Genomic DNA, 14,629 nt, shown 5'->3' on the forward strand with positions numbered 1-14,629 from the left:
ATTTCCAAAATCATCATTTTGGTTTTTTTGATTTTGTGTGAGAAAATTGTCTTTCAGACAGTCTTTTTAGAAATACATTCTTAGAAATGCTACTTTATAGGCTTGTTAAAACCTTAAGAACCATAAATCATTGATTTAAGTAGATTCAGCTGACTATAAAGCTAGTCTTTTGAAAGAATCTAATGGGAACAAATAATGCAGTGTCCTATCTCTGCTATTTCCAGAGCCTGGAATTTGGGGATAAAGTTGAGATTTTGTAAAAGAGCTCGAGTGTGGTTGCTAAACAAACTATAATAGTGTGCTGCTTAGGTTGAAAGAGGGAAAAGACAGGACAGGATGGATTTTATTCTGCATTGTTATAATTGTACACTAACTAAAGGAAAATCCATTAGTAGTCTGCTGACCTTATACAGTAGCTGTTCATATTTTTCTGTTTCTTTACCAAAATTTCCATCAATGGACAGAATTTTCACATTGTTCTAATCATGGTATAGATAGATGCAGCTTTGTAGTCTGCTTGTGCCATTTAACATATTTCCCTTCAGCTCTTCTTCCCTCTCATCCCTGGCCTCCCTGATGGGCCTTCTGAGCTCCGATCTCTGGTTCATCTTGGACCCTTCAGCCTGTTATTTCCTGTTTAAGAGTCCATAGACATCCTTCACTTGCGTGTCTTGGTTCCACTGGTACAAACACACCTTGCTGACCTTACCTCCTCATGGAACTAGATCTTTTTCCTAGGATCAGCTTGCGATTCATCTGTTCTGTGAAGCCAACCCAGGTGTCCCATGGGCCTCAACCAACTTCTGGCAGTCACCATCTGCCTTTGTACAGTGGAGCCTCCTAACTTAACGGCTTCACAAGTGAGGGCCTCATAGCACAGTTCTTGTCTTCCCTTAGTCTCCAGATCTCAAGAATGGTGGCAGCAGATGACCCTGAGCAATGCTGTGCTGAGTTTTGCTGGCAGAGGAGTCATCAGAGGAACGACAGCCTCTTACGAAGATGGAAAAGATAAGAGATGAGGCCACTCTGAGCCCTGGAGCCAGGGTGCCTGGTTCACCTCTGCATTTTGAGTCTGCCAGGGGATGCTCTAGTTGAGATTGTGGCTAACTTTGAACTTTGGGTCAATTTACTTATTTCCCTGAGTTGTTTGCCAGCTAAGAAATTTGGGGGATTAACTGTAAAGAAGATAACTGATAGTTTCAAAGGGAAATGATTTTTAAAATTTTGAACTAAATTAAGAAACTTAAGTCAGAAGCTTTGTTACGGGTATGGATGAAGGAAATTTGTAGGAAAAAGCATTTAAACTGAAAGTCATTGTTCATTAGATTGCCTTAGAATAAGAATTATGACATCATCTTGTGCCAGTTATCACCTTTTAGTACTTGAGAGTACGTAGATGGAGCTGGGCAAAAGATTATAAATAATATCCTCCAGTAAAAAGGGTCACATCCCCGTCCAGCATCTGCTGTGAGCTTGAGAAGCAAAGAAAGGCTTTTGCTCAGTACAATTAGCCTTTGCTTTTCAGACTTCTTACCTCACTGCATGTTAGGCTGTGTTGACAGTTTACTTCTCAAACTTTCTTTCAATACACGGAGAAGAGGTGGACAGCAAGGGGTAAATTTGGATAGAAGGGATCAGTTAGTCATTGGAAAGGAGCGTTTTTGGGTAACCTGTTTCTGGAGGGGCAACTGGATGGCACAGTTGGTAAAGTGTGTGACTCTTGTTCTCGAGGTCATGAGTTTGAGCTCCATGTTGGGTGTAGGGATTACTTCAGAAGAAGAGTCTGTTTCTTGAGTAAAATGTTTCTGAACACAAAGGCTACAGATAAGAGTGATCATGCCTACCAGGTCTACCATCTCTGAGATTGCTGTCCTGGTATGATTTTCTTAATTGAAGCGTAGTTTAATGTACAATATGATGTTAGTTTCAGGTGTACAGCATAGTGATTCGACAATTCTGTATTTGACCCCGTGCCCACCACAGTAAGTATAGTCACTGTTGGCCACCATACGACATTACTACAGTATCACTAACTCTTTACCTTATGCTCTTTGTACTTTACATCTCTGTGACTTCTTTTAGAACTGGAAGTTTTGTCCTGGTACGATTATTAAAATTTGCCTCCTTTCTCTCAAAAACGTCTTGGTTTGGATGATAAATTACATGGTCACCCTACTGAAAACTGATAAAATGCTTTGTGTCAGACAGTGTACCAGATGTTTTATGTGATCCTGAAAGAATCAGGATCTGCTGTTGCCACCTTACAAAGATGCTCAGAAGCTAAGTAACTTGACCGAGATCACACAGTGGCAAGACTTGGTGAGCAAAGTAAGATACTGTTGGACTTTTAAAGCTACTTAATTTTTCCCAGTCTGCTACACTAAGCATTTAATGGGTATGGCCTTCATTGATTTTAGGATCTAGTGAAGGAACCCTGCAGTGGTTGTGAAAGCCTTTTTCTGGAAGAGAATGTGGGCTGGGGGATGTCTGGATAAGGATAGAGGTGATGTGATGCCTATGGTGGGGATGCTGGGAGTGAAAGTAGAGTTGTGTTCAGGTCACAGAGCTGGATGCACGTAGCCATCAGTATCCTTAAACAGCCCTGCTGCTGAAGCCTGGGTCTGTCAGCTTGGGATGGGAAGGTTATGGAAGTTGTATAGATACTATTGCTCAAACTGGTGTGTGCATACATATCAGCTGGTAATCTTGTTAAAATGCAGGTCAATTCCATAGATCTCGGGGGTGCTGAGATTGTGTATTTATAACAAACTCCTGGTGATGCTGATGTTGCTGGTCTTCCTCACTAGACTTTGGGCAGCAAGAGTACAGTCGATGATTAGATCCTTCCTGCCAGAGGCATGGGGGTAGTCATGCACACAGATACCCTCATTTTAGAGGTCAGGGTGGGGTGGGGGCAGTTGTGTCTAGGCAGAAGTGGCCTCGCTGTGGGGTGGAAGGGACTATATAGATAGCTGGTTTAGTGGGCACAGGTACTGAAATATAGATGTTTTTAAAGGCAGCATTGTTTTTGTAGTTAGTACATGTAGATTATTTTTAAAGTTTGTCCTTAGCTTGTGTGAGGGTGGACCTAGAGAAGCAGGAGGGAGTGTTCTGGGGTGGGAACAATACCAACATGGTGCAGTGGTGAACAAGGTTTTAACAAACACAGACAGGGAGCAAGCAGAGTATCTATAGCCAGACAGGAATAACGTGGATGGATGACACAGCAGCAAAGCTCTAAAGAAAAAGGAAGGGAAAAAGAAAAAGAAAAAACCACCTCTAATGGGAGGAGTCTCTCCCACAGACTGGTCATTTCTCCCCTCTCAGCTCTGCCTGAGTGCCCAAGGACATAGGGGTATGTACTGCAGGTGGTTCTCGCTAGTTTATCCTGTGGCTAATGGTATTTTTCTTGCCTCTGCCCACCTGGGACCCTGTCTGTATTGGTCACTGCCCGTATGACATGGGAGAACAGGTGAGGCGGAGTACTGCCACCAGCATGGTTTAGGTGTGAGCAGCCTGCCTGCTGAGGCTGGGACCTTTGCTCTCTACCCTCTTTTCTGGGGAGGAGGCCTTGTGACTACAGGTCATGATGGCAGAGGACTGATACGGGAGAGCACGTCACCAAAGAGGAAATGGCGGAGGTTCCAGAATATCTGGGCAGAGCTGTACTTTGTTGCTGGAGCTGTGAGTGGTCACAGAAGTGGGGCCTTGGTCCTGAGCAGGACCCCTGAGTGAAGGCCCCAGCAGCCAGAGGCATCGGTGAGCCTCCCAGCTGGCTAGCTGGGAGGCTCAGAGTGCTCCTGGAAGGCCGGAGACAGGGCGTTGGCAGGGCCGGCTGGTGGGAGCTCCTGAGCACTGGATTTCTGAAGGGGCGGAATAGCACTGGGACTGTTGCTTTTCTTTCTGTCTGTCTGAACTGTTTAGCAGTGTTGCCTCAGTCTGTCCCTATGTCCGGCCGCCCGAGGGAAGGGAGGCTGGACCTGACAGAGCTGCTCATGACTCATGCCCATCCTGTTGGGGCGAGAGGAACCAGGGACAGGGATTGTCCTGGTCAGGGCAGAGCTTACTCTGGCCTGTGGGTGGTGGGACATACGAGGGCAGCCTGGCGACTCCCTTCCCTCTGCTGAAGCTGACCCCTTTTCTCTGTGATGTGCTCCAGACAAGCCTGGAGCACCAGGTGTTGTTTCCCAGGGTCCCAGTATGCAGTGTTTTCTGAAGGTTACTCCATCCCTCAGTGGTAAACACTGCTGTGTCAGGGTGCTGCTCAGGGGCCACTTGGAGCACATAGATTTTTGCTAGCAGGATTGTGAAGCTTTGCATTGGGCTGCAAAACCAGGGCTTGAGCAAGCAGCTGGAGAGAATCCAGGACTAGAGTGTTTTTGGGTTTGGGGGTGGAGAGCAGAGGGAGGGGAAGGGAGGGGCAGGAGGGCAGAGCTACACAAGCAGGCAGTCACTGCTTTGGCTTTGCTGTCAGCGGAGAGGACTTCAGTCGTGCCTCAGGGCCGCTTGGCCACCATTGCTGGAGACCGGAGGGCGCTGCCTCGGAACCCTGACTTACCGGCACTGCACCCGGACTGTTCCAAGTAGCTGTTGTGCTATCTTTTCCCGGGGAGGCAAGTCTCCTCCCTGTCGTCCCCTCCTGCTCCTCCCCCATTCTGTGAGGGATGATGCCGCTTTCTATTGCACAGCTCAGCCGGCTGATGTCACTGGCAGCGGGAAGCATCAGCAGCCTGATCACATGCTGGCCCAGTCTGTAATGCAGACGGGATAGGGGTGTGTATGTGGGGAGGGGGGCTGTATGGCAACCGCTCTTGCTCTGACGCCCCCAAAAGTGCAGAGGCAGCGGCCGCAGCATCCGGCCGACTTGGATGTCTGCTCCTTGAGCTCGGGGAAACTATTATTATTAATATTTATTGTTGATAATACTGGGGAAAACAGCCCTTAACTCTGGGGTTTCTGCTGTCCTCCTGTTCAAAGCAGACTTCCAGGACTCAGAAGAAACAGTTACGAGCAGGATGCTTTTCCCCACCTCTGCGCAAGATTCTTCCCGGGGCCTCCCAGATGCAAATGACTTGTGCCTTGGCCTGCAGTCCCTCAGTCTCACAGGCTGGGACCGACCCTGGAGCACCCAGGACTCCGATTCCTCAGCCCAGAGCAGCACACACTCGGGTGAGTGCCAGAAAATGAGTTGGCTGGGGGAGGGGGACGCATGGGGTGGTGAGCAGAGACATCCACAGCAACAGTTGTTCTCTTCCCCTTTGCATCCCCCCCCCCCCCCCCAATACAACATGGAGCTGTTTTGCAAGAGATGGAAATGCTGGCTGTGAGCGTGGCAGGACAGATGGTTGCTTGTAAAGGCAGGCATGGCTTTTCCACTTACCCTGATAAATTCCCTGGAGTTGTTAGTGTGCACCTGGGGTGGCCCTGAGAAGGGTCCCCAAGGTGACAGTCTTATGCAGAAAAGATCCAGCTAACCCCCCGAGTGCCCAGGCCTGTTTTGGAGATGATGAAGCAAAACACTTTTCAGTGGGGGAGGGGACTTCAGGGGCTGATCCCTGGATGTCCAGATTCTGTTTCTCAGTGGTTTTTATAACTAGGGACCTGTATATGAGGATGGGTGAGTCCCTAAATCATGGCAAGGGAGTAATTTTAACCTCCAGTGTGGCTGGGTGGTATTAGAATATTGGAATTGGCTTTAACATACGGGTAAGAACATTGACCCTGGAAAGGGACAGGCAGGGTCAGTGGGGTGGAGTAACTCTCAGCTGCGGAGGCTTTGTTTTTCTTTGTGTGAAGGGTAACCAAATGGATGGAGGAAGAGCCACTCCCCTTTAGGACCCCTTGTTGCCTTGGGAGGATTTGATGGGGACAGCCTGAAGGGGCTTCCAGGCCAACCCCGTGAACTGCTTCTGCTGAGAACTTCCCAGTGCCCGTTTCTTTCCCTCTTGTACACGGGGGAGGGTTGGCCAGACCCAACCAAATCTTGGAGTGTTCAGGAAGAAATGGGAACTTCAGAAATACTATAGGTAACTTAAAACCCATGTATTTTGCTTTATGTACATTATACCTTAATAAAAAGAATAGCAGCAGATACTTAGGGAACATGGAAAGTTAGTGGGGGGCAGCCATTTCCTATTGGTGCTGACCGTGGGATTCACTGAGCCTGCCATCCTTCCCTCACCTCCTCAGCTCCAGAAACTGGCAGTCATGGTAGCCAGGTACCGTCTTGCTGATTTCTCTGGCCTCCACCCTATTTGGCCGCAGGTCTTTTTTTAGAATGCTTTGCAGAGCCCGGGACTGTTGTCTGTTGGCATTATCCCATTTGATTGGGGGTAGGGGTTGGATTTTTTTTTTTTTTTTTGATTTGAGGATGGGGAAGAGCTTTGTCTAAGTAACTACCTCTGGGTTAAGGTAGAATTTCTTGAAGTACTGGCCTTCAGTTGACTCAGGTTTTTCCAGAAAGATTGGTAACTGCCCTGGGGCAAGGAAGTGTGGCATCCTGTGCCTGGAGATCTTGGCTGGAAGGCCATGGTTGCTTCTTTTATGTGGTACTCTGAAGTTGACCCAGATGGCCTGTGAAGCTGACCTTGTCCTCATTCCCACTGTATCTGAGCAGAAAACAGAAGAGCTTATGTAGGAGGTGGGCACCTGTCTGTGGTGACCAGTGTTTGACTAAGGCACTATCTCTCACTGGTGTCAGATTGGGGCGTGGCCCTTCTTTGGCTCTGGTCTCTGTTAGCTACAAGGGTCCTTCTGAAAAGTACTACTGCACACAGGTTGCAGGAGGGCGCAGGTTGGGGCTTGGAGAGCGTAGCCTGAAAGTTACTGTGAAATTAGGCTGTAAAAAAACAGCTTGGACCCAGTCGTAATTCCTCCAGCTTCCTTGCTGCCTGAAAGTCCTGTGCTTGTAGCTATTTGTCTCCAGAGTGGGGATGAATTTATTTCTTCACCTTTCATCTCAGGCACATCAGTGATAAATATCACATGATTTTGTGGATCAGGGAGGGACTGCAGTCTGTGGCCCTAGCATTCACAGGGACCAGAGGGCTGCCCCAGTGCTGTCATCTGGCTATGGGCAGGGTTAGTGTGGCCGTGTCTTCCTTTCTGAGGGTTAAGGACACACCCATCCCTCACATCCGTGATGTCCTCGAATTTTGGAGCTATGATGACGGCCATCTCTCTTCTTTTCCCTGAGCTCTGGGCCTTCTCAGCCCACACGAGGGTACTGCCTACTGGAGTAGGATGCAGCCCTCCCACCAGCCAGCTGCAGTGCCAGATCGGGCACCCTTGCCAGCAATGCGGGAACATGCGGCCCACATTCCAGTGCCTACACTGCCTTCTCTTCTGAAGACCAACTAGCTCAGTTTCTTTAGGGAGGGAGGGAGGTGTTTCAACATCTCTGGGCAGTCTGGGAGTTATCCATGCTGTGTTTTGTGGAGCACAGGTGCAGGCTTGCTCCTTGGGCTCTGCTTGGTGACACATTGCCCCAGGCAGCTGTGGCTTCATCACTGACCACTTTCTGCCATCGTATGTGTTCATCAGTGTTGGGGGTAGGGGAGGAAGATGGCAGGGCTCTTACCTGAAAATCTTGGTTAAATGTATTCAGCAAGCATTGAGCCCTGGCTATGTGCCAGGTACTAGATTAGGCTCTGGAGGTCCATCGATGAATAAAATTGTTGCCCTTACAAATCCCTGTAGCTACCAAGGGTAAACAGATGAGAAGGTATACCAAAGGCAGTGTGATAGTTGCTACAACAGGGGCTTCCATTTTTTCCACTAAGGATTTTTTCTTTTTTTTCCACAGGGACAACTTTTAACTGGGTTCTCAGCATGAGACTGGTACATGGAGACCTTTCTTAGGGGGCTAGGATCCTTCTGCTACATGGGCTCCATTGGCCTCAGAGGCCTGCTTTTGAAGCCCCTGGGGTGGAATCTGGTTTTGAGATTAGTGCCTGCAAGGCCAGCATCGGTTTGGTTATGGCGCTTTGTGGGGTCCCTCCTTCTAGAAAGACTGGGCCTACCCTGAGGCCTCACCTCTTGCTGGGAAGAAAGCCTTTTGGAGAAAGATGAATGTTAGACATTGGTTTTTCCCTGAGACCCCAGTGGCATGTGTCCAGCACTACCTTTGTTGTCCTTGTAGTGTGTCTGAAGTCCCGTAATAGAACAGTAGAACCACGAAAGCTGTCCTCAGTATCTTGGGATGGGGGATGGAATGACTCATAACTACCAGTTGTTGACCGCTTCCTACGTGAAGTCCATCACGTGACTTTAATGCTTGTACAATCCCATGAAATGGGTAGTCATTACTTCTATCATAAAGATGGGTAGGTAAGGTCACAGGTTGTGAAGTACCAGAAGTCACACAACTGCCAGAACTCACAGTGCTCTTTGGTTCCAAAACTCTTGTGCTTTCTATTACACCTGTGTTCCTGTGAGCAGAACTCTTAACGTGTTGGACAAGAACACCTATGTTAAGGTATTTCCACATACTGCCCTGGGGCTGTCCATCCAGAGGTGATGTATTCCCTAGCTGAGACCCCTCAAAGCTACAGTGTGCCGTAGACAGTTCTGACTCCCCTCTACCTGAGTCTCAGCTCATGAGCTGTGCCCACCCAATGGATCGGTCTCCCTGACTTCCCCCTGGGGACTCTGTTGCAGGGAGTATTACTCAGCATGAAGGGGGTGACTGAGAATCTACTTTGGGGAGGCCTGGAAGCAGGGACTCTTAATGACTGCCTTGTATCGAAGCCCAGTGGGTAGACCAGATGTTCTGTCTGAGGATGCCAGAGGCCATGCCCTGTTTTCTCCCACTGTCCTTTAGAAGTCCCCAGGGGACTAACCTGTCCACCTTCTCTGGTTTCTGCCCTGACTGCTAACCAGTCAGGTTATGAATGGTATGTTCCCATGCTGTGTTACTTGCAGGCTCCCTGTTGGTGGGCAGGCTGGATCAGCCTGGAGTGAGGGGGGACCCTCGGCATTTTGATTTTGCTGCTGCTATACTTCCAAAACAGCCTTTCTGAGGTGATACTCAAAACAGAGTTGGGCTCCTCATCTGTGGAACATGGACTTCTTGGCCTGGACCAAGTTCCGCTCCTGCAGATCTCCTTCAACCATCCATTTCTCCACTACTGTGTCCCCAGCATGCAACACAGCACCTGGCTCATGGCTTTTTAATAAGTATCTGTTGAATGAACGATGAATGTCGAGCCACTGTGTTGTTAATCCTGGGTAGTTTTGAACTGCAGAGTTCAGTCAAGGTCTCTCCCATTCTTCTGCCTCCCACGTGTTTTGATCAGCTGGATGGATGGATTCTTCAGAGATCAGTATCTCTGAACCTCCATAGTTTCTAGGGCACGAAGATGCATTTACAGAAAATTTTGTCATACACTGGAACAGGAATTCTATCGTGGACTCAGGAAGTCTACTGAGAAATAGCATTTAGTGCAGAGATGAGGGAGGGCCTGGGAAGCAGTATGATAATAGGGTGCCTCCTAGGCAGGAAAGAAATTGGGTACAGGGGGAGCATGTGTGCTGACCTTACGTGGGACTTGGGTATGTCGTTTCTTCAGGTAATGAAATTTGTGCAGTCATCTCCTCTCTCTAGAGGAGAAAGGCTCTGTTGGGTGCCACATTGCGTCTGTGGGATCCAGGGTCAGTGAAGGCAGCTCACACTCAAATGATAGCCTACCACCTGAATTGGAGTGTGGTGTAGACTGCAGGGTTGGGGTTCCAGGCAAAGAGCAGTCTGTTGTTATACCTGGAATGAGTGCTGCCCTCCCACTTCCTATCTGTGTGCCTTCAGATGGATTTTGAGCACAAACAACCTAGAACTAAGGGTTGGGAGAGAGAAGGAAGGGTTCCAAGTATGTGGCCCTAAATCTCAAGCTAGAAATAATGGCTCCTGGTGTGGGTTTTTTCCATGATTACTCCCAGGAGTTAGCAGGCATCTGACTCTGATGTCTTGGGCCTAGTCTCTCCCGAAGCTGAGCTCGAACTCAGGGAATTGGCAATACCCACATACAGTTCCAAACTCTTGCTGCTGCCACCATCAGGCTCTGGGTGACTTTGTACTCTTGGGGAAGGCTTCAGAAAATTCGAACAGTGACTCAGCTGTAAAAACCCACAGGAGCTGGCATAGAAGGGTGAAAGTGGAGAAAGTTAACAATCGGTCTAAAAATATTCCTGCTGATTTGGTCTCTTGTACCCTCTGAGGTAGCATTAATGAGCTGGAACCCTCTGCCAGGTCTTCTCTTCCCCGTGACTTCCCTGAGAGCTGTCTGTAGCTGATCCTAATTCCTGCCAGCATGTGAGTGGTGAATGGTGCCTCTGCTCCAAGAAGAGCACACTGCTTTTCTTAGTCACTTTTGGAAGATACAAGTGCCATATGCTTGGCCACCAGGGCTGGAGGTACTTGGTAAACGTCAGACTTCCTACGGTCCCTGAGTTGTGGAGTTCAGGAGTAGAGCAAAGGTCTAGGGCCCTGGATCCCATTGAAAAGTGACTATGGACTTCTCTCCACACTTACCAGCCCCCAAGCCATACAGGTTAATGCTTGACATCTGGCCTTGGGGAAGCTCTGTGCCCTGTGATGGGGAGTGGACTTCAAGATACTGACCTGCAGCATAAATGACCTAGCACTTGCCCTGGATTTTAGATTGTGTAGCTTAAAGAGCGTGCCTTTCTAGTAGATATACTTACTACTTCAAGTTACGAAGAGGGAAACCATGGATTGCTAGCTTTTTGGCTCTTTCCCTCCTGATTCCCAGCTAGTGGGAATCAGTGTTAGTCACACCAGGGGAAGTATGGTGTCATGGGCTGAGCCAGGAGTAGGACAGGTTCCATCTCTTGAAATGAGGTTCCATCTTCCCTAGAAGCTTTTCCTTTGATCTGTAGATACTCAAAGAACTACCTGCTCAGGTGCCATGTGAGTAGACTGTATAGGGACACTCAGGTCACTCTAGGAAATCTGACCACAGGTGACAGTTTCTAGAAACCTAGCTCCTTCTTTGGGTTGAAGGAAATCTCAAACCACGTGGAAAATCATAAGCCTGTTGATACTAGGTTTTTTTGCCTTCCCCATATCTTCTAATCAAACTCCTACTGTATTCTTGGCCCTCCCAATGTAACATTTGCAGGAAACTGCTGCAGTGGAGGTTCTGATGTGACCCAGGTGTGTGAATCCTGGGGCATCCTGATTTTTTGTCTGCTAAATGACATTGTCCCTTTCCCTTTTTCTTCTGTGTGGTTAGGATAGTTTTCAGTGAAGCACTCTTTCCTGCTTTTAGTACTTGAATGTGGAAGTAGGTACACATAGCTGTGAGGGTCCCAGCAGGTTACCGGAAGGATTGAGCAGGGAGGTGCTTCTCCTGTCCTGCCCTTCCTCAAGCGCAGAGTAGGCTCTCTTCAACCTGTACCTATATATACTTAGTTCTCTTTGAAGAAAGTATTTGAAACTAGTGGAAGGAGTATTGTCACAATTTGATGTGACAAGTAACTCTACTTCTCTCAACCTCTGTTTTGGTGATGGGCTGGGTTGGGATGAGCTAAGATTTTTTTGCTCCAGTTCTGAGTTGCTGCTAGGTCAGTATTGTGTCCTTGAGTTGAATAACCTTGATCGAAAGGGTGCGGCCTCAGTGAGCATACTGGCTCTAAGGGATGTGATGTTTCTTTCCTTTTAGTACTGCCCAGCAAATACTGATCACCTGCTCTCTGCCAGATGTTGAGTTAATTACTGTCGGAGTGGCTTGGCATGGTTGGTTGAGAAGGCAGAACTTTGTCCACATGTGTGCCTGCAAATATCCATACAAATGTTTTTGAGGCTTTAAAAAGCTTGTTTAAAAGAAGATTATTTCTTATAGGCAGAGACTCCAAAGGTACTTAGTTACCATTCCCCACCCCCTGGGGATTCTAGGCCCTGTTACTTGTGCTTGATTCTCCTTTTCCGGTTAGATCCGGTTACCTTGAAAGAGGCAGAGAAAGTCAAATGGGACCGGACTAGTTTCACTTCGTGTCATTTAAAAAAGCCTTTTTGTTTGGGAATAATTTCACATTTACAGAAGTTACAAAGTTATACCAGGAATACATGTATTTCCTTTATCTGGATTCTCCTATTATTTTTTTATTTTTAAGTTTGTTTATTTTGAGAGAGAGCGAGCGAGCCTGCATAACGAGGGGATGGGCAGGGAAAGAGAAAATCCCAAACAAGCTCTGTGGTATCGGCGCACAGAGCCTGACAGGGGGATCAATCCCATGAACTGCAATGTGAGATCGTGACTCGAGCTGACCAGCTGACTGACTGAGCCACCCAGGCGTCCCCAGATTCTCTTATTGTTGACATTTACCTTTATCATTTGCGCATTATTGTACTTAAATATGTTCATAAGTGACAAAACAGTTCTCAACTCCATTCAACTTAAAGTTGATCTAATATTTAAACTGTTGTTCATAGTCCAGTTTTGTCAGGTAACCCAGTTGGATCCTTCATAGCACTTTCCTCTTCCTTCTTCTGTCTTAGCAGGTGGTGTCTGCCCCAAGCAGTAGGCCCTACCTCCCTTGGTTTTTGCTCAGTATGAGCTTACAGAGAATTTTGGTTGTCTTGAATATTTTTCACAATGTTCGCCTTGTTCCGGTCATCACTCTTTCTGAGACTATATTACCACAATCTATACCGCTCTTTTATACTCTGTGTTTGTTCCTGCTTACTGTCACTCTCCCTCTGTCCTCCCTACTCACCCTGCACCCAACTAGTGTTTCCCGAGACCAGACTCTTTGGGAAATGTCCTATAGCCGCCTTGCTTTTTTTCTTTTAGGTATTAGTTGCCATTATGCTGTAAGAGCTGTGTTTAACCTGCAGAAATAATGATATATCAAAGGTTTTGGGGGCATGGTAAGGGGAACTGATTAGAAGAGTGATGTAGCAAGCCTCAGGTTTTTTTAGATGAGTGCTTCTCACACTTTAATGTGCACACCGACCTCCTGGGGATCTTGTTCAGAGCGCAGGTTCTGATTCAGTAGGTCTGGAGTGGGGCCCACGTTGCATTTTTAATGAGTTCCTACAGTGGCAAGGTTCTAGAGAAGTTTCAAGGCCTGGATGATTTAGATCCCAAGGCACTGACCTTTGGTAGGGGAGAGAGCTTTGTCAGTAGTTGATGGTCTTAAAAGGAATTTGAACAAAGAGAAGTGTCAAGAACATGAAGACAAAAAGATGTAAGTCCTGAGTATTAAAGGTAGCTAGTGAATGGTGCATTATAGGAGATACAACTCAGAATCAGAATTAGGTCCCACTCTGTCATTCACTAGCTGTTACTTATACAAATGCTTGCCCTTTGAGCTTTGATCCTTGATCCTCTCTTTAAGATGGGGTAATAGTACTTTTTAGGATTCAGTGAAGATTATTTACCTTCAGGTAGAAGTGCTTCTAACAAAGTGTCTAGCACATGCTATATGTGCAGTAAATGGAAGTTGCTATTAGCAAGTAGTAGGAGCTTGATGGAACCTGGTCCAGATTGTAGAACAGACGATTGACTATGAGCCATGGGCATTTAAGGAAGTGGAGTTCATTAGTGGCCAACATGGGTTGTCATGCCTTTATCTTTTTAGACCAGGTATATTATCACATTTAGAGGAGTGCTATAGACCTAATTCCTAGCTTTGACATGGGAATTTGACAAAGCCTCCAGATATCTTTGTGGGCATGGTTAAGAAAAAATTGCATGTGAGTTGAGGTGGATGAATTTGTGGCTTGTAGAACGGAGGCACCACCACAGTAGTGAATGGAAATTGACATGAATGATGAAAGTGGTCTCCAGTGGCACCCAGTTTGCTTTTTGACTCTTTCAAATGCACGTGTTTTTTTTCTTAAAAACCTTGGGTGAAAGACTCAGTTACTATGGCCTCGATTTGTTGTCCTTGATAGCCCCAGACACAAGCCCTCTGGGCCAGCCATCCTCCCTTGAGCTTTTTTCTGCATGCTGCCTTATTCTGCATTTTCCCTTGACAACTTCTAGAGCTCCCTACCGTGCTACCCCTTTTCCCAGGGTTAGCACACTGCTTTCTGTCTTGTTGCTCTCTGGTGAGTGCTTCCTCTAACCTCTGCACTTGCTGAGGGCTTTTCCTTGAGGGTACTGCTTTGTCCAGTGGAAGATAGACATTCTTCCAAGCTGAATTTACCATTTATCTCAGGGTCATTCTTTCTGTTCCTCATTACTAGTTTCCCAGTCCTTTTCTTCTCTGAAGATGTCAGTATTTGTTTTATATTTGTTTATTTTAACCCCAGGCTCAGTTATCACCATGAGTCCCTTTGATACCCATATGGGCGACCTAGCCAATTTTTTAGACTCCACACTGCACGTCAGCCAGTCGGTGGTCACACATTATCTTACCATCCTGAAAGCTCAGTCCTCACTGTTCATCCTGTCTGCCGCTTCACCCCTATTGTAGCTGTCAGCACATTGAAATTGCTGGTTTTCCATTTGCTTCAACTCTGTTGACCTGCTTTGGTCTTTCACCTGTACTACATGACCCGTCACTCACCTCCTGTGTTGCTCTTTCCATCAGCTCTTGTCTTGTTTCCTCCTTCATAGCCCCGTATGGGTCCAGTGGAGAGAAGGGCCCGTCGAGTTTAAGTGCT

General features: G+C 47.2%; 1 protein-coding gene across 4 annotated transcripts in view; it reads left to right on the forward strand.

The window, feature by feature from the left end:
• The window catches only part of CPEB1 (cytoplasmic polyadenylation element binding protein 1), an 88,760-nt gene that overhangs the window by 58,504 nt on the left and 15,627 nt on the right, over nucleotides 1–14,629 (forward strand). For 3 of the 4 annotated variants that reach the window (XM_030317293.1, XM_030317294.2, XM_032593558.1), the window contains exon 3: nucleotides 4,981–5,169. In XM_030317293.1, the coding sequence (XP_030173153.1) occupies nucleotides 5,016–5,169 (154 nt within the window). In that variant the 5' untranslated portion in view covers nucleotides 4,981–5,015. Of the gene's footprint in view, nucleotides 1–4,699; nucleotides 4,774–4,980; nucleotides 5,170–14,629 lie in introns of those variants that run through there. The other variant, XM_030317290.1, reaches the window with a different exon arrangement.

The sequence above is a fragment of the Lynx canadensis genome, chromosome B3, assembly GCF_007474595.2.
Source record: "Lynx canadensis isolate LIC74 chromosome B3, mLynCan4.pri.v2, whole genome shotgun sequence".
Taxonomy (NCBI): domain Eukaryota; kingdom Metazoa; phylum Chordata; class Mammalia; order Carnivora; family Felidae; genus Lynx; species Lynx canadensis.